The 20,872-nt window shown below is 37.4% G+C and overlaps 1 protein-coding gene across 6 annotated transcripts in view; it reads right to left on the bottom strand.

The window, feature by feature from the left end:
- Epc1 (enhancer of polycomb 1) overlaps positions 1-20,872 on the bottom strand; it is an 83,706-nt gene that overhangs the window by 43,533 nt on the left and 19,301 nt on the right. Inside the window, exon 1 of one of the 6 annotated variants that reach the window (XM_040276698.2) lies at positions 14,447-14,920. The exons of 2 other annotated variants lie outside the window; for them this stretch is intronic. In XM_040276698.2, the coding sequence (XP_040132632.1) occupies positions 14,447-14,599 (153 nt within the window). In that variant the 5' untranslated portion in view covers positions 14,600-14,920. Of the gene's footprint in view, positions 1-14,446; positions 14,921-20,872 lie in introns of those variants that run through there. 3 more of the 6 variants (XM_005330816.3, XM_005330817.3, XM_040276697.2) reach the window with 3 other exon arrangements.

Genomic DNA, 20,872 nt, shown 5'->3' with positions numbered 1-20,872 from the left:
TTATTAATACCAACTCATTTTCTTCCCAAAAGACATGATTTAAATCCTATTTCATTATCTTCACTCCAAAAACTCAAAGACAAACAAAACAGGTATTTGATTACCATTTTAGAAGACATAGTTATCACTAAATGCCTGATGTTTAAAGAAACATTTGTGTCACTATAATATTAGACTTTAAAGAGCAATGCTTTTATTTTCAAAGGACTTATATAATAACCACATAAATTAACTTGGTTTTCTAAAGTTCAGGAGCTGTAATGGGGCTTGGGAAGAGCTGACAGTAAAGCGGCTTGCTGAGTGAATATAAAAAAGGAAAAAGAAAAAGCAACTAGGGTAAAGAGGAACAGTGTAAGCAAAGACAGAGATGAGAAAGAGCATGCTCAACAACAATAACAAAAACATCAAGTACAGCAATAGTTCAGTTCACTAACAGGGTCTGTAGTAGCCAGTCTCCAAGGCAGTACCCAGTGACAAATGCCTTTTGATATTCATACTTTCAGGTAGTTTCCCTATGCACTATACCATTGGTTGGGCCATGATGAATAGCGTAAGGCAGAAGCGAAGGTATGTCTTTTCAAAGATTAGGTTATAAAGATTGCAGATTTTGTCTTGGGCACTCCTTTCTTCAATCCCTTGCTCTTGGGAAAGACAGATGTTGTGAGACCTGTGTGATGAAAACAGAAGCCTCCAGCCAACATTGAGAGTAAGTAAAATGTAGAAGCAGGGTTGGCAACCCTGAAGAGCATTTCTGAACCTATGCCAGAACTATCCAATAAAACTGCTCCTGAATTCCTGATCCTCAAAAATTGAGAATATAGTTGTTTTGAGATGCTAAATTTTAGATAGTTGTGTAACTGTACATATGTTGATAGTGAGTTCCCATCGCCATAACAAAAACTAAAATATGAGAATGGACTTGGAACCAGATGATGGACATTGATGAAGAAGCTCATGGTGTTCCATGTGGCTGAGGTAGGGATTGAAAGTGAATCGGGGAAAGGCAAATCCTCTGTTAGGAAGAGACACAAAATTTAATAAAACTGATATCATTAAATTATGTGAAAAGTGGAACCTTTACCTAATGAACCAGGCGACTAAGGAGAATTTTCAACCACAATTACAAGTGCTGCCTTGTTTTTTCTGCTATATACAGTGAAAAATGAAAATAAGCTAAATCAAGAATTTTTAAAGAAAATTTGCAGTCTCCCTAGACTACAAAATATGCTAAATTTTAGAAATTGACTCTGAGTCAAGATAAAATTCAAGGCCCCAAAAGCATGGTGTATAAACTAAGTCAAGGGAGTAACTGTACAATCTTTTTGTTTTGTTTTTGGTTCTAGGGACCGAATACAGGGGCATTTAGCCACTGAGCTACATCCACAGCCCTTTTTTATTTTCAGACAGGGTCTTGCTAAGTTCTTGGGGCCTTAATGAGTTGCTGAGGCTGGCTTTGAACTTGCAATCCTCCAGAGATGCCAGGTTTACAGGCTTGTGCCACCACAAACAGCTGCAACTGTTAAATTTTTTTAAGACCTCAGAAAGATTACAAAAAAAAAAGGGGGGTGCCTCACAGTACTGTTAGACAAACAGCCTGCTCAAGAGAACTATATGCTTCACAGATTCTCTTAACCAAACAATAGGGCATTGGGGAAGTTTAAGAGTGTTCTCTCAGCAAAGCTTAGTAAAAAACACACAAATAAAAGAATTTATACATATGGTTTCAACTAATGGATAGACCTCTAAAAATTCACAGAAAATGCACAAAAATTTTAGAAGAATTATAGTATACTGAACTCAAAAGACAAGAGCCAGCAGAAAATAAAAATGAGCCCAAAATTTGAGACAGAAGTAAGCTAAGAAAAGCACTCAGCTGCAAACACGTGTTACTTTTTTTTGGGGGGGTGGGGTCAGAAGTCAGAACCAAAAGCCCAAAGGGCAAAGCTGAGAGCTATGCGTTAATTATACCTTGGAACTGAGACTCAATCAAGGAACTTATTTGTCTGTTTTTCCTTTTTTTTTTTTTTTTTTTTTTTGGATCTGTTGTTCTGGAAGAAGGCAGATATAAGGACATCATGATAATCAGTGGAAAAGCCCATGTAATGATAAACAGAGGACTTTGGCCAGCAAGGAATTGAGGCTTGCATCAAGTCAATGAACCTAGAAGTGCCTTCTCCAAACCCAGTCAAGCCTTTAGAAGACTGCAACCCTAGGCAAGAGTGAAAGACTCTGGGCCAGTATCACAAAGACAAGTCACTCAAAGATTCCTAGCTTTCAGAAACTGTGAAATAGTATTTGCTGGTTTAGCTACTAAATTTGGGGATAATGTTATGTAGTGCTAATAACTAAAACAGGTTTATACAGAGAAAAGGGAAAAACACTGAAAATAGAGTCATAAACTACATCATGCAGGGCCCAGTAAATCCTATAAAGGAGTTTCTGTATTTTAACCTATGAGAAAAAAATAAACAATTTAAGGATTTCATATATCAACGTAACAACGTAATTTATTTTAGAAAGATCATCCTGAAAACTTGGAGGGAGTTGGGAGTTGTGAAAACTAAAAATAGGAAAACAAAAGAAGCAATTATAAACCTTCTTAAGAGAGAATTCTAACACTTGAATAGAAATTCTTAGATTTAAATATATTAAGTGTCAGAGTAATCTCAAAAACTTAAAAATTATACAAATGTACAGCCCTTACAAAATGTTCAGCCCTTACTAAAAGGTGTAGAACCCCCCCACACACACAACACATACACACCTGCAGCCAACAGTCTTCAAATCATTTTCTATATCCTTTGCATACCACTGGAAACCAAGAGTATATCTGAGAAAACAATCCATATGAACCAACTCTCTGGTCCACAAAAGGCCATGTTTTTCGATACCTTATGTCCCACTAAATGATAAATAAAATCAGTATCCACTCATATTGAGACACTCTATAGTCAAATATCATGTTATGATGAAAATTTGTTGAAATTTAACCTTTTTAAAAAACAGTTCCATGGGCTGGGGATGTGGCTCAAGTGCTAATGTGCTCGCCTGGCATGCGCGGGGCACTGGGTTCGATCCTCAGCACCACATAAAAAAAAATAAAGATATTGTGTCCACTGAAAACTAACTAACTAACTAAATAAATATTTAAAAATTCTCTTTAAAAAAAAAAAAAGTTCCATTATGGGGGTTGTGGCTCAGCAGTAGAGCGTTCACCTAGCACGTGCAAGGCCCTGGGTTCAATCTTCAGCCCCACATAAAAATAAATAAAATAAAGGTATTGTGTCCAACTACAACTAAAAAGTAAAATATTAAAAAAAAAAAAAAGTTTAAGCTGGATGTGATGGTACACACCTGTAATCCCAATGGCTCAGGAAGCTGAGGCAGGAATTTCACAAGTTCAAAGCCAGCTTCAGCAATTTAGTGAGGCCCTAAGCAACTTAGTAAAATCCTGCTCCAAATATTAGGACTGGAGATGTGGCTCAGTAGTTAAGCTCCCCTGGGTTCAATCCCCAATACCAAAAAAAAAAAAAAAAAAAAAAAAAAAACCACCACCAGTTCAATCCTTCAAAATTAAAATAAGTTTAAAAGATCTGAGCACTTACGACATGAGCACCATACTTAAAAAGCAAGTAGCACAACCAGAATTTTAACTGAGCCTTACTCCATAGCTCATGTTTTGAACCCAATAAAGCATCTATTCTCAGACCTTTCAGACTCCATTTGCTCACTCTTTTCAAATTCCTTCATTATCCTACCTATACAAGCATTATTCAAATAATAAATTCAAGGACCTACTTATAAAATAGAGAAGGAAAAAAAATGGGAAAGTAACATAAAATGCATTTTAATTGTAAATTCTTGGGTGACCCAGGAAGACAAAATGAGGTTCTCACAGATGCTTACAAGAGAATTCACTGTGAACTTAACAGCTAAAAATAACATATGTTTTACAGATATTCACTATGGCTATTTAAACACCACAAATGGTGGTGATGTTGATGAAATAATTCCTGCAGAAGTTCTGAACAAAAAAGTACATTATTCTCTTACTATGTACTTTTACATAGTAATGTAAATTCCTGAAAATTTTAGTGTGTGTAAAACTTTAAAAAAAATCTTTATATGTAAAAATGAAATTAGGTCCTAGACTCAATTAATTTATAAATGGAATTTCATCTACTGGAATATTTTGTGGGATAGTCAGAAGTCACACTGGCAATTCTTCCTTTTATGCAACTGTTTTTAATGCACAGTGGAACTTGTATAACTATAAGCCCTTTCCTGCTATTTGCCACTGACAACCTTCAATACTTATGAAAATCAAAAGTGCACTCACAAATTTACAGAATGTTTCCAGAGTGGAAGAACAGTATAGCCCTCAATAAGAACCACTGTAGAGAAATAAGCAAAGATCTCTGGTGTTCCAAACAACCTTTAAATCCATTTCCCAAGCGGTAAAACAGGTGTGCTGTACAAAAATTCATTTTTGTAACAATATTTAATCAACTGAGCAGCAGGGCAGATATTCCCTAGAGTTCAAAGGACCTCCAGTTTCTCCCCAGTGGACCTGCCCTCCCTTTAGAATTTCATACCATCTCTAGCTACAGGATTATTTCTTACAGCTCAGAGTTCAGGTATCTTAAACTGTTCGTTCACTTGAGGTCAGGTGTATAAATTCCATCATTTTTCATATTCATTACCACTTTTGAGATGTAACAGGGTTGCCCTGGCTCTTATCACCAATCTGATCTCTATCTTTCACTCTTCCCCATTCCCAAACTCTTACACTCTGTTCTGCGAAACAAAAATATCACTGCTTTCAATAATTTCCCCATCTATTTACTCTACCTAAAGGCTGGTAGTCTCCCATAAACACTATGAATCTCCTCATAGCTTTTTTCTTCCTATATCCGCCAAACTAATAGATGTGTTAAGCATTCATCTTCCTTGCTTCCCACTGCTGGTTCTATATAATTTCTTCCATTGTCATTAGAAAAAAATATATATAACCCCTTATAAACCAATACCATCACTTTCTTCCCAAGTTGTCATATGCAGTCTCTTGGTCACAGTCACTGAGCTCACCATCTTCTCAAACCCCACACTTCTGGTATTCTTTATTTTATTTTTTATTTTTTAAAAAGTTGTATATGGACAATGCCTTTATTTTTACATGGTGCTGAGGATTGAACCCAGTGCCTCACACATGCTAGGCAAACACTCTACCATTGAGCTAACACTCCAGAACCCCTGGTATCCGTTCTTTACAATAATATACATTTGAATAATCATCTAATATCATGACCTTCACACCCACACTGATCTCTTCTACTCCATCTCTGCCATCACTCCTGTGGTTACACTGTAAATCTTGCCTTCACTAATAATTGTACCACCTCTGAAATCTTAACTCAAGCATGTAACCACCACCCACCCTCCTGACTTGTCTAACTTATTCTAACACCCTTACTCTAAGAAATGACTCCCCTGAGCCTTCTAATCCTATGAGAGTCCTACGTGAATCTTCTACTACTCATTATCTCCATGATGCCTTCTTTCCCTGCTTACCCAGTTTAGATTCCATGGTCCATCACAATAATCTACCTCATAAATACTTTTGTCTTCATCCTTGGATTCCTCCTTTGTACTTGCTCGACCCTAGATGAACCCTACTTTGTGCTGGAAATCAAGTTGAACTCCTGATCTCCATTCAACTGCCCAAATAAGCTGACTGGTCTGATTTCTAAATAATCACAAATACTATACCTTCAAAACATTCATCAATTCTACTCCTTTCTCTAGTAAGTTAGCTTTCCCACACCTACCTTCCTGTCTCTTAAGGTTCCGTTCTCACTCTCAGGTGATGACCTCACCTCCTACTTCATAGAGAAGTAGAATCATAAGATAAACCATTCTGTCCTCTCATTACCAACTCCAACAAACTACTATGCATTTTTTTCTCATACAACTTCCTTCTTTTCAAAAGGGGAAAAAAGTATTTCTTCCCTAATTAGATCCCTCCATAAAACTGATCCAGGAGAGACAGGAAATAGTTATTAGAACAAAGTCCTTGAATCAGAGAGGGGATGGAATTATTTCATCCTTTTAAATGGTTCTATTATACTAGTTCTATTCTTTTACACTAGTTATAGTAGATTCTTTTTAACCTTTTTAACATTTTAATTTACTAATTCTGTTATAAGGCTTATTGCTAGGCATTTTTTTGTTTTTGTTTTTTGTTTTTGGTATTTGTTCTGGGACACAAGCTGTTTGAAATTTAGATTGTTTTGAGTTTCCTGTTCAATCTTTATTAAGACAAGTCCAGAAGTATTTAGTTTAGCACTAATTTGACTCTACTACTTGGAGAATAACCCTTCTGAGGACTCTCATTTGATGCTTTGTGTAATACCAGCCCTTTCTATTCTGGAAAGTGGGGATGTAACATTTCCAGCCCTGTGACCTGCCAGAACTGTCCTCCCCCACCCCATCACTCCTTTCTCCCTTTCAGAGACCTGTTAAGTTTCCACATAGGCTCAGATCAGCCATCAGCCAGACTCAGGGAAATTTCCACCATTCCACTGTTACAGGCCAATGGCATATAAATAATCAAATTAAACACCCATTTTCCAAGTACTCATCTTCTCAGTGGACACAGCTAACCAATGTCCTTCTTTCTTGAGACACTTTTAGCTTCATTTTCCTCCTCTACCTGAGCTATAAAGCACAGCGTAAATTATCAACAGTATGTTAATGACTTCCAAATCATACACTTTAGCACAAATTGCTCTAATGTACAACATTTTCACAGCTCAGCTACATTTGAACAAGTAATAGACTTTTCAAACTAAAGTCTTCCACCTTTTGTATAACATCCCTCCTCTAATTTTTCCCTATCTCAGAAAGTAACCCAATCATCTATCTACTTGCTCAAGTTAAATCTCAGGGATTCATCCTTGATTCTTTCTCTCCATCTCTAAACACATCAGTATATCCAAATCCATCAAGCAAGTTCTGTTGGTTGTACCATCAAAAGGATCTCAAACCCATCTAATTCTCTTAATTTGTACCTTTACCATTCTTCTTAAGGCCATCATTCTTATCTAATATGACTCATTTCCCACATGGTAGAGTGATCTTTTAAAAAATGTTAGAACCTGTCACTCCTTTACCTCAAACTAATGGCTTACTTCATTTCCAAGCAATACTAGTTTGTTATGGTAGCCTACAATACCTTATCTGATTGGTATCCTCTGAATGCCTGTGGGTCCTCATGGCATAATAACCATCCCCTTCCTCACTTTGCTCTACTCACATTGGACTTTCTTTTGTTCCTACCTCAGGCTCTCTGCCTAGAACTTTCTCCATCCATATGTTTACAGGTATTAATGTTGGGCTTATTCCCAACATTTGAGTCTCAGGTGAAATTTGCCTTTACCTCCAATACAAAATAAATCCTCCTCTTTCATCTATCTGAAATTATGTACTTCTTGTTCTACTGCCACATACTTTTATCCATTTCTTTCTTTATTTTTTCTTTCTTTTTTTGGTCTATATTCTTCCATTAGAATTCAGTTATTCAACTAAACAAATATTGAACATTTACTATGTACCAGGAATCAGGTGCTAAAAATATCAGTTAACAAAGTAGATAAAAAAGTTTCTACCTTCTGAGGCCAAAGTCTCTAATGCAAAATCCATGAAACAATCCCTGTTTATTCATTGTTGTATCCACAGGGCTTGTAACAGTATCATAAGCAATAAACATTTGCTACCAAAAATCAATAAAAAACATATTTATGTGTTTCTTACACAATGTACCTCACTCAAATCTCCCCACTCAGTTATTAGAATAATGATGAAATTTTTGCTTTAGTCTTCAACTAGCTATATTTATATTTTATTTCACCTCCACACACTATTATCTTACAGGTAAACCATCAATCTGTAACCATCACTACAGAGTTCCATCTCTAAACTCAAAATCTTTACAATACTGCTACTGCATCCACTTATAAATCCCAGAGCTTCCAAAGACTAAATTGGAACCAGTTACCCATGTACCTAGACTATCTTTACTTCTTTGTAAATTATGTTCATATAACATGCAAGGGAAACCACTAAAGATTTAAAGACTTATTTTAAATAAGCACGTAACACACATTTGAAAAGACAAGTATCAACACAATAGGCTGACTGCAATAGAGATAAAACCATTTCTTCATTTTTGAATAAAGAAAATTTGGGTTTGAGGAAACATGTATGTATACCTACACAACATGAAAGGCTAGACTAGGACGTATGTCTCATAAATCCCAGTTTGATTTTTTTTCAATTAATAATTTCTTCAAGAGTTTTTTTTTCTTTTACATATATAATATAATTATAATGTAAAACAACTATATGTCATCCATATGACAGTTGAAACTTTGGGTTATCTTTGTCCCTGGATTTACTCGAAGGCCACATCTTATTTATTCAGCTGGTACTTGCTAATACCGAAGGGAATTCAATTAAAATAATTTGCTTTGATAATTCGTCACAAACAAATGAAACAAAAATAATTTTTAAAATTCATAGCAAAATTCAGAAAGCTATGGAAGAATGCATCAAAACTGAACCAATTTTCTTTTTAAATTTGAGACAGTGTCTTGCTCAATTGCAGGAGCTGGCCTTGAACTGGAAATTTTCCTGCTGCAGTCTCTGGAATTGCTGGGGTTATAGTGTGTGCCAAAATGCCCAGTTGAACCAAACACCAAACATTTAAAAGATAACCTTTATTACGTCTTCAAAATAACTCATCATTTCTGCATTCACCAAAGCTAAGATGCAGATAATGTGTCAAAGACTTATTAAAGTCACCAAATTTGTTTTTCATCTATCTAAAACAGCAGGGCTGGTGGATGAAATTTATTAAATGCATTTAAAGTTGGATGTCCACTAAGTTTAAAATACTGTAATAACTCAAAAGACGATGTCTATAGAAATCATTGGTTTTGAGTTAGGAAACTCCATCAACAATTTATAAACACACTAAGCAATACTATCAAATTGTTTAAAACTTTGAGTTCTTATTGAGTTCCCTAAAATTTGTAGTTCTGTCATTAAAATATTTCATGCTTTCGTACCACTTTTGTACTTAGAAACTTCCCCCCCCACCAATACTGGGGACTTAACCCAGGCCTTGAATGCATGCTAAGCAAGCACTCTACCACTGAGCTACATTCCCAATCCCTCACAATTCATTTTATTCCAGAAGTACAATATAAAATTATCATTACCTTATGGGTTCTCTATTTCTAAAAGGTAGAATCACAAACTATACAATTATTCCATATTATTGTTCCCTTTAAAATAATGTTAACAATTAAATTTTCTTAATTTTCCAGGAAATTGTGTAATAAATGTAGTCAGGATCCACATTTTAATATATACAAACAGGACTCTTGAACTCTTAGTACTTAAAAAACACTGTCATATGTGTCTCTTTATGGCTTCTGTGTCTTGTTTACTACTTAAATATCAGGACATAGTAAAATGAAAAATGTAAAACACAAACTCAGTCTGTTTTTAATAAATTAATAAGATTGGTTGATAGACTATTTAATTCTGCCCCCAGAATGATGAACCTTTAAACACAGCTTTTTATCCTTTGCTTACTACTCTGTATATTAAATGATGCTTTTAAATTTTATTGAGGTGAGAGAAAATTAAAAATTCCACTAATGATCATGAATACCCACAAAACACCTTTAAATACATAAGCCCATTAGTTTTTATTATTGCTAAGAAAGCAAAGCCTAAATAATTTGAAATATTAAACTATATACTGAAATGGAAGTTAATACTAAAACTTTAGGTACCTACACATTTAGATTCTCAAGAGGTCCCTTTTATAGTTAAGTCTTCAGTGTCTTCCTGTGTTGCCTATACTTTTTAAAATATTTCAATTATCCTGTTTCTAGTTACTGTCAGATTGAGACAAAACCAAAATAACTCCATTTGAAATTTCTAGGACAGACTATCTTAACTCTTGAGCTTTCTGACCTGGCCCATTACTGTTTGCTTGAGGGACAAGTATGAACGTTCCCTCTAGAAAAATATATCACAAAATTTTATATGCACATTGTGCGATCCACCAACTTCCAGAACTATTGTCCCCATAACCCTCAGAACCAATCCCAGCTTAGGAACTTCTACTCAAAACTATCTTGGACAAGTAAAAAGTTGAAGTCAGATTGTCATTTCTGTTATCTTTGGCTTTATCTGGACTGTTTGTTCTTTAAAGCAAAAATCCTAAATACTCTCAATTCCTTTCTAATCCAAACTATCTGTAGGTTCTTGGTTAAACTTTCCTTCTACTATAACTGAGATTTCAGATATTTCTCTTCACTTCCAAGAGAGTGGACAGAACAGAGAAATCTGGACGGATCTTTATAGCTCCAGATGGAAGAGCTAAAATATTAAATATTAAAGGTTAAAAAAAATTTAGAATATTAAAGGTTAAAAAAAAAGTTTCTTTTAAAAATAAGAAATCAAACTTTCAAGCTTATCACTTAGCGCAATTTAAACTTGCTTCTATGAAACTGAAAAAGTAGATTCTCATAAAAATTTTAAAAATTTCGGGATATGTGCACATTGCCACTTTAGCCCTCATTAAAGCAAAACAAAAAGAAACCTCCTATCAACTTTATAAAGTCCTTAACTTGGACTCAATAACACTGTATACTGGGCCAGTAATGAAGGAGACAAAAGGTAGGAGTGTAAGACTATCTTGTCCAGTTAGAACCTTATAAAGGTAAGCTGTCACATTATGATAGCTAGACCCTGCTTCTGAATTGGTTGATATCATACTTCACATCTCGAATACATCAAATATCATAAGTCTCTATTCCTCACAAATGGAAACATACATCCAATACAACCCAGTGAAAAATGTTACATTAAGGATAAGTCACTCCAATTTGTTAAACAACACTTTAAAAAGAACTTTTTAAGATGTATCCCAAAGTGGTATTATTATAATGGAGGATTTAATTTAAAGCTCCAATTTTAATCAAAATAAGTCAATTTAAAAAAATCTGAAGCTGGGCGTAGTTGTGCACATCTGTGATCCTAGTGACTCAGGTGGTTGAGGCAGGAGGATGGCAATCAAGACCAGCTTCAGCAATTTAGACCCTAAGCAACTTAGTGAGAATCTATCTCAAAATAAAAAATGAAATGGGTTGGGGATGTATCTCATTGGTAAAGCCCTCTGGATTCAAGTACCAGTACCAAAAAACAAAGCAAAACAAAACAAAATCTCATAGGACTAATCTTTTTAGCAATGCACATCGTTTCAAATAAATGTAAAACTGTGGCAATAAATAGCATAAAGATAATAAAATTAACTTTATGAAGTTAGAAATGATAAATTATAATGGGACATCTGCCTCCAACTTTTTGTTCAATACTCAAAGGGACTCATTTATTTCATAGAGGTGATGATGGTCACTGTTTCTCAATCATTTAAAATTTGTACCTGTAATTCATTAATACCAGGTTTTCATCAAGTTATCTTTTGGATTAGCAACTTACAACTTACTTCGTTAAATGAGTTTAAATATTTGCACCCTAACATCAGGATCTAGGTAAGTCCTTCAATTGATTATAATCTAGTTATTTTTCAATTCTACTACAATAATAAAATAACTAAGTTCTAAAGTTGAGTAATGTTTTTCATTTCCAAAAGGCCATGGGCCGGGAAGATGGATGAGGGATTTTACTTAAAACTGTTTTCTTTAAAATTAACAAGCATGACTATTCAGACCAATGTTGTCAGCTTTGATTAAAATAAGCTAAATGGGAGTATGTTATTAAATCCTTTTCATATGTTAAAGATTTGTACTAAATTCACCACAAATTATAATTATTAGGTATATTTCACATGACAATTTTGCAGATGTATTCCAATCATTAAATGCTTTTTATTAATAAAGTGGTATGTAAAAAACTATCCTCATCTAAATCTGCCCCCATTTTCATGACCAAAGGAAGAATATGCACTTTTGCTAAGCTAAACAGTCAATTCAGGTTCTAGGCTATGGGGAGCTAATAGAAGGCATAATCAATATGTGAAAAATAGAAGTCTGTTTTAATTAACCTTTCCTCTTTATAAATAAAAGTACTTTCAGTAAACTATGTACAGTGTTTTTTTTTCCTAAGGTTTACTTAGAATTCAATTACCTTTATGTTTACTATACATTTTCAACAATGCATAACATGTTTCTTTCAAAATTGACCTACCACTAAGGACATGAAACCACAGGATTGTAGAGCAGTTTGTTTACCGGGAACTTTTTACATTCTTCTATTAAGTTTAGTACCTATTCAGCTTCACTGATCATACACAGTTTTGGTTGGTTGGTTGTGAAGTGAAAACTTTTAAAACGGGTGATGGAAAAAGACAGCATGACAGAAGAAAAAAATCACTATGACCCTCAAAAATGGGGGATCCACATGCTACGACCTAGTGATAGCTACTGTACTTCAGTGAGCAAAAATTATCTGCAAAATTTAACACGCATGATACTTCAGTTGAACTCTCATTTTAGGTTGTAGCTCTTGGGACTCTCCAAAATATTCATAGAAGCAAGACTTAACTAAAGTTCTAAAGCATTCTGTATTGCTGTCTTGCTTTAATCAGGTTCTCCCATTCCTTGGCTGCAAAACAAGAACTACAAATTAATTTCCAGGGCAAGGTAACACCAACTCCCTAACTTAAAAGTTATTATCTGTTAAAATTATAAAGAGAAACAAAAATAAAACCAAAAGACAAGATTCTGCAATCACAAGTACTTTAATTTTAAAAAAACAAATCACTTATTTAAAAATAAACAAATAGCACCATTCTACTCTAAGATCATACAAGTAAAAATAAAAGGTACGATTCTCATAGGTAATGTGCTGAAAGTCAGTACTACACTAGACAATCTCAACTACTACATACACTTAGCTTATCTGTAAAGTTGGATGCTACTCTCAAAAAGTAACATTTGACTGTCACAACTATTTTATTTTAAAAGGTTAACCAACCCAAAGAGTTTAAAGAGTTTTATTTTCAAAGATAACATTACAGAGCATAGTTTCTACATTAAAAATTCTTACAATACCAATAGAAGTATTACAGTACAATTTTCCACAACAAATTTGTAGCACACAAGTCCACGCGAATCCTTGACTTCCTTGAACTGTCAATACACTGCACCCTGTTTAAATGGCTGTACCTGAAAACCAAGGTATGCAATTCCTTAGGATTAGAAGTCATCAAGTTATACTGTCAAGGATCTGGGGGAAATGAGAGGAAGATTCTATTATCCTTGTGTCTGGACCCAACTTCCACAACAAGGTAAAGCCATAGCTATGACTGTCAATTAGCTGTAAAGTCATTTAAATATTAAAACCCACCCAATTTAGACATCTCAATGTTAAGATCTCTGAACGAATTCACTTAAGTCCCGTTATGAATTAAAAAGGACCCTCTTTGGTCTTCGACATTTACTTAAATCAGACCTTTTCCCTCCCTTTGAGAGAGCTGAAAGCAGGCGAAATTTAATTTATTTTACAGATAAAGAAATAATAAAGTTGCAGGGCTTTGGAAGAGCCACTTAGTCCAAACAAATCTGCAACATATTTTTCAGGATCAAAGAAAAAGTCAGGGATAGTCGTTTACTATCCTCCGACTAACTGGCACAGGGATTGCATGCACACGTTCCAGAAAGAGGATACTGCAAATAGTAAGTTTTCTATGAAAGTTAAGTCGTCTGGGCAAACACGGAGCATCCCGACATCTCATTCAGGGAGAGGAGGACACCAGCCTCAAATGCCTGCAGTCCGCCTGGCCCGGCCCTCTGAGGCTCCACGTGGGGTTGCACAGAGCCCAACACGCTGTCCAGGCCTCCGAGAAGTGAAACTCCCCGCCTGTGCGCAGAACCTGCGCTCCTGGGCGCCGGCAGAGGCGCGGAGGCCACAATGGCCCTAGAGCGCCGCCCAGCGGCCCGCGGAAAAGCTGCAGGCGGGTCCGCGGCTCCCGGCTCGCCGCACCCCCACCGCCACCCAGCCTGTTCCCCTCTCCGGATGCACAAGGCCCAACCCAAGAACTGAAACCACAAAATGGCTGCCGGCAGCCTTGTCACGTGACCCCTTTGTGCCTTTCGGGCCCCCGAACTCCGCGGGGCCCGGGTACAAGTGACCGGGGTCGGCGGGTGGCCTTCGAGGAGGGCCCGCCGGGCCGCGACGGCCGGGGGTCTAGGCCGGGGAAGGCAGGGTAAAGGCCCGGCCGGCGACCGAGAGTCGGCGGCGAAGAGAAGATGGCGGCCATTTTGTGTGGGTCTGCTGCTCCGCCGCCGCCGCAGGCAGCAGAGGAGCGGGGCCTGGCGGTGGGTCGGACAGGGGAGTTAACACGTACCGACTCCTCTTCCTTCTCCATTCCGGTGGGCATCTGCGGCACGGCCCGGTTTATCGAGGCGTATTCGTGCAGGTCGGGCAGATCCTCACAGCGGAAAACCGGCAGCGGCTTCGAGGCGTCTAGCGCCCGCGCCCGAAACGACAGTTTACTCATCTCAGGCGCAGCAGATACCTCTCCGCTCTGGGGAAACGGCCCCGGCCAGCGGGATCATGGAGAACCGGGGGTTCGGTCCCCACTCGCCTACCGCTGCCGGGGACTTGAGGGGCGGAGCGCAAAACCCGCCGTCCGGGCACTAACACCAGCCAGGAGGGTGGGAGGCTGTGCCGCTCCGCTCCTCTCTCGCTCGCTCTCTTCAATACGCCATGGCCAACATGGCGGACATTAAAACTCCACTGTGCGCTCTTCAGCCAACCCCAGCCATTCCCCACACTGCATCGCGCAGCGGCGCGGGCACGCGGGGGGGGGGGAGCGCGGGCTCGAGGCCGGCGCCGGCACGGAGCGCGCGTCCCGCCAACCCCCGGCGCCCGCCACCTAGCTCCCCGCGCCGGGCTGCCGCTGCCCCCGCCTTCCGCCGGCCGGGGGGCGGCAGGCCTAGGGGGCGGCGGCGCTGGCGGGCGCTCGGACGCCGGGAGCCGGCCTGTGGGTACCGCTCGCCCTCCAGCGCTCAAGCTGCTCGCTCACGCTCGCTCCCTCCCAGCGCCGTTTTCTGACGGGCGAAGGTGTCGGAAAACTGTCTCCACCCGCACGCCGGCTTTTCGAACGGCAGCGGGGGAGAGCTGTTCGGCGGTGCTTTTGCCCTGGAGTCCCGGGCTCGGGCACCGGTGTCATCCCTGCCTGGTGCTTCGAGGGGTCGAGGCCGCGGTCGCCGGGCGTCCGAGGGGCGCTCCGGAGGCGCTGCCCACATCCTACTGAACGCGGCAATTTAGGACTTTAAAATAAAAATGCAAACGAAATCAAGGGCAAAACGTTACTCTGGGTAAACTTTTTAGCAGCAATTATTTTTATGTCATGAAACTTTGGATCATTTAAAAGTATCATTTAAGTATCCATGACATTTGATCATTGGTCAGGTTCCCACCCACCCCGCTCATTATAAATGCTATTCTAATTCCGCTCCAAAGTAATTTTTTCCCCTCCAGTTTTACATTTTAACTATTCATGTATACTATTTTATTGTAACTGATGCAAAGGATACGATGTAATCTTTAGAGAAAACATTTGAAGCACGGCCTTAAATTCTAGAGCGAGTTCTTTATATCTACTTAGTGTTTGTATTGGAAGCAAATGCTGTTTCGACCTAGACACGGATGCACACTTGTCATCTATTCTCTGAACAGCTTGATAAAATTTAATCTTATAAAACCTGTAATGCACTCGCCAATCCCCCCCACTCCCCACATAAGGAAAGGCTGAATTATTATGAGAGATTAGATGATATGATAGATTACTAACATTTATTTGGTACATATTACATATGAAAATGGGTATCCAGAGATCTCCTTCCAGTGGGTTTAATAAGTTTGGCAGCAAAATTTCAAATGTTCACCCAGAAAAAAAAAAATTGTCCGCTTTTCCTGCTAAAGGCTACGTAGTAAAAATAATCATTAAATACTGGTTTTTATATGAGGTGTTATTAGCTTAGGACATACAAGCAAACTGCTATCTTCCAGGTTGGTTTCTAGGTGCCATTAATTATCACCTTTATTACCAAGTGTGCTGTAACAGCACACTTGGGGAAATTCTAGCATACTTTACTACACTTCACCAGGTGGGGAGATGATAAAGAGGTAGATTGCTGTTCTCCAAGATTATTCTAAAATTCCAATATTGAAAAGTCACCTCTATAAGGCAGAGGAACTTAAACCTACCTTTGCTACATGGAGACCATGCATTTATTTATTTGCTCAATGAGCAAACATTTATAGAGTCCTTATAGACTTCTTAGTGTGTTGCTGCTGACTTGTCAACCACAGGACTCCTGGAGGAGCTCACACAGTGGGGAGCAATACAGGTGAATTCTAATTGCCACAAGCAGAGGGGCGTTTTGATGAATAGACTGGGAATAGACTGGAGTGGTGTCCAACCCAGGGAAGTGATTCTAATAAAGTATTCATGGAAGACTTTTTGGAGGAGACGATATCTGAGTCAAATTATGTGGGATAAGTATGGGTTAATGTAGCAAAATATGAAGAGAAGAAAGATATCTTAGGCAAGGACAGTAGCAAAGACCTCAGAGCAGAGAGTGCATGTCACATTCTGGGAACCTCGCAGCTTTAATGTGGAATATGACACCTATTTAGCCAGATTTAACCATTCTGAAAATACTGGCTGATTATAACAATACAATAACAGCCCTCTCCAACCTACAATATTAGATTCCTGAAAACCCTAGTAGTGGAATTTATGATTAAGGAACTTGGATTTTATAGGACAAAACAGGGTCTTAAGTCATGAGTGAACCAAGGAAGTGATTTTTTTAAACTTCTCTAAAATAACAGCATGCAGAAAACTGTTTCACATTTGGTTCTGAAAGATGGCAAAGAATCCAGCTAGTAATGGGAATTAAATGGTAGAAGAAAAGGTATTCCTGGGAAAACATAACGTTTGAACAGTTGTTAATAATGGACACTCTACAAATAAATCCCTTGTTTTCTAGAAATTCTCAAATCATCCTCTGTGGTAAGTTCAGAGATATGCTTACAAATTCAGTAGATCTTTTGCAGATCATATACTAGAAAGGGACATTCTCTTTCCCCTTAAATCTCTACTCATTGCCCTACATTTCCCATTCCCAGTTCCTTCTGAGTTTCCAAGGACCCAGAGGCTTGAGCCTCAAGTCTGTCCTATATCCAGTACATGTCTTTTCATCCTAAAGGGCAGGAGTATAGCTATAAAGATTCAGATTTAATTTTCTTCAACTTTCTTTATATAACCCAAACATTCCTTGAAAAAATAGTTAATCCTGCTCTATTTTTAACTTTCCTTTCTATTTCCAACTTAAAGTTTTCTTTTTCTAAGTGTCCCAACAATAGTGACTTAATATTCTCAATGCTGCAAGAATGTATACTAGGGTTAACCCCAAGTATACTAACCTTTCCTCAAAAGGAAACATGCATAAAAAGGGATTTGCAATGTTTAAACAGTTTCAGTTCATGTCACAATTGTATGATATCGAGGTACACAGTACTGTCATTGCAAGGGATACAAATAAGGTACTGGTAAATGGATAGCCAGTTAATCAAATGACAAGCAATGTAGTGAAATGCAGTGCTCTGGAAGTTCCAGATGAGTTGATCAGACATTATAGAGAAGGCAGCATGGAATTTGGTTCTGAAAGATGGCAAAGATTCCAGCTAGTAACAGGAATGAAAGAGTAGGAGAAAAGGGAGAAAACACAACTGTATGATCCAGCTGGAGGGAGGAGCAACTGGCAGGTGGCACTGAGGATGGAGAGGTTTAGATGGCCAGAGTTCAATAGGATACTTCAACAAAAATCCTGTTGTATGATGAAACAGGTAAGAATTTGAGTGGACAGAGTAGGATAAGAAAGTAGAGACATAGTCTTAATGGTAATAATAATTATGTACCATGTTATCCTAATGAAATGTGATTTGTTTTTATATGAAGAACCCAGTACACAGCCCTTAGCAGGGCTTCATAGTGCATGTCACCAAATCAGTATACCTCAAACCCTACTTTTATTCAGTATCTCCCCTTCCCCAAGCATATATTATAACTGTTATTTATTTTTTTCCTATTAGTAAAGCCAAATTCAAATTAAAGTCCTCCTATAATTTTGCCTTACTCTCTCCAGCATCATCTCTCTTTATTGCTTAAGTCTTTAGATGTTCAGTTCATCTCATCAACATCTTCAGAAATCAACACATCTTCCCTGCTTCCTGATTTTTGTTCTTTCTTTTCTCTCCTCTGTTATAGTAGACTATAACCCATCTACTTGTAGCTACTTAACTCCTATTTTACAGGAATGTCTTAAAGATTAAATAAAACAATCTATGAGAGGCATTTAGAATGGTCCCTGCCCACAGTGAGTACTCAGTAGATGTAAACTACTGGTATTATCCTTCAAAATCCAACCCAGATATCGCCTCTTCAATGAAATACTGACTATTTAATCTGCCTGGGCTCTAATTCCCTAATCTGAAGAACAAGGGAACAATTAGATGAATTCAAAATAATTCCCAAACCTACAAGAAACTTCCTCATCGCTGATATCCAATTACTAAACTTTCGATCAGTAAGAGTAATACCTACTATTCATTGAGCACTCACTACATGCTAGGAGATGCAGAAGAACTTTGCCTTATTTCATTTATTTTCATGCCAGCCCAATTATGTATGTCTTGTTGGGTTTAGAGAGGTTGTGTGATCTGCCTATATTCAGGAAACTGAGGAAGGGCATTGCTGAGATGAGAATCCAAAGGGAGCCTAAGAAACCTGATTAAAATTAAGTCAGAAGACAGAACATAATGTGAGAAGGGAGAGAGATTTTGAGGGGCTTGTCAAAGAAGGGAGTACAGAGAGACGGAGACAGACAAAGGGTGGTTATCTGGGTCAAATTCTTAGGTGGGAGTGATGTGGGCATGTTTGTAGTAAAAGCAAAAATCATTTTAATGGATTAACTTTAGGACCCTCTTCCTTTAAGGCAAGAAGGAATGAGGGGAAGAATGGATACGGTTGCTCAGAGTTGAGTTTCCTTTGATGAGACTACAAGATTAAAAACCATAATACCGGTTTTGGTAGCTGGAATCTAGGTTCCTCATTCCTTTAAGCATTCAAGAAATATTTACTGAATGTTTATTCAGAACTATGCAACCTCAGAGAAATAATAAGACATGATACCTTTAAGCTCACAGAGTAATATACTGTGTTTATATTTAATTGGGAAAATGTGAAATTAATGACTACAGAACAATCTCAACAATAAAAAGTGGTAGAATGCTAGAATTGAAAGCACTGTGCAAAAAGTAGTAATACTAATTAGTCCATTTCATTCAAAGTAATCATTTTTTTCTGTATTTTTTATATTCATAATAAGTTACATAAAGAAATGATAGTAAATAATTTTTGCAACATAACAGCTAGGAAACTGGGAGCCCTTTATTGTATTTTTTTTCATCTAACAAAATATTAGAATTTGCATGGCAATATATTTAACAAACACAGTATTTGCACAACTGATACTGATTTCTTTATACTGTGATTTATAGATGGATAAGTGTACATAATACTTAGGAATGACATTTGATATAAAATATAATCATTCAATATATATGTTAAAATAATCTGTCTCTAACTTAAAAAGAATAATGGGCAAGTAAGTTATCAATCCAGCAAACTGTGGCAGGATGGATTCAAAGTTTTTTCAGTTTAACTTCATCTTCAATATAAATATTAACCAAACAATAAATAAATGAAAGGGGGAAAAAAAGAAAGAAATATATAAGACCTAAACTTTGAGAATGAATTTTTAAAAATCTATAAAATGGTTTCAGCAATATTGGAATTAAAAAAGAGAGAGAGACAGAGTGACATATAGTACATCTCATTGTGTGATGTAAACCCTAAAGTTAAAGAAAATTTACTCTGATGACAGCAAGGACTTTGCCAAAATTTAGAATAACCTTCCAATCCCAAAGGGTAATTGGATAAGTTTGACTATTTTTAAGACTTGACTCCTTTAATCCTTATAAATCATCTGATCTTTCCCTCATCATGCAGGCAGATAATTGAGACCCCTGAAGTAATGGCATTTTAATGAGGGTACTACCAGATACAATTGAAGAGTGGTGGGCAGAATAGAAAACCACTGGGAACTTGACCTTGAACAATAATAATGGGTAGCTAATAATGGAGAAATTATTTTGTTGTCTCTTTATGTCATAAATCACAATAATTTGCCAGAAGAATAAAAGTCCATCTTAGAAAAATTAGAAATTTAAGAATTAAACCATACATATTTTTAAAATATTTGATAGTGTGCTTTTAAAATTGAATTATATTAGATTACTGTTAACCCATTAAACCACTGACTGGCAATGCTGGATATAGATCAAGTGCAAGTACAAGGTTCTGAGGAGCAAAAGGATGAAAACAGTGGGAGAATGGGAGGAAGGCAGGAAGGGATAGAAGATGAGAAGAAAGCAAATCACAAAATGACCTTTAGATGCCTACTCATTGTGAGTAGATGGAGCATGATACTTGAACATTAGTTTTACTAAGACATAAATATATGAACCTGTATGATATAAATGGTACATAGGGGTGAAGGAATGAAATTTAGGAACAAAGAAAAAACCTGGTAATAACAAAAATTTAAATTGAAAGATTTAAGTCAAATTTATCAATGGGTGGCAGACAAAGGAAGATTGACGGAAAGATTATACTGGACTATTGCTTCTATGTCCC

This window comes from Ictidomys tridecemlineatus, chromosome 10 (assembly GCF_052094955.1).
Source record: "Ictidomys tridecemlineatus isolate mIctTri1 chromosome 10, mIctTri1.hap1, whole genome shotgun sequence".
Classification (NCBI taxonomy): Eukaryota; Metazoa; Chordata; class Mammalia; order Rodentia; family Sciuridae; genus Ictidomys; species Ictidomys tridecemlineatus.
The sequence above is the reverse complement of the archived record's forward strand: the minus strand, read 5'-3'. Positions and strand labels throughout refer to the sequence as shown.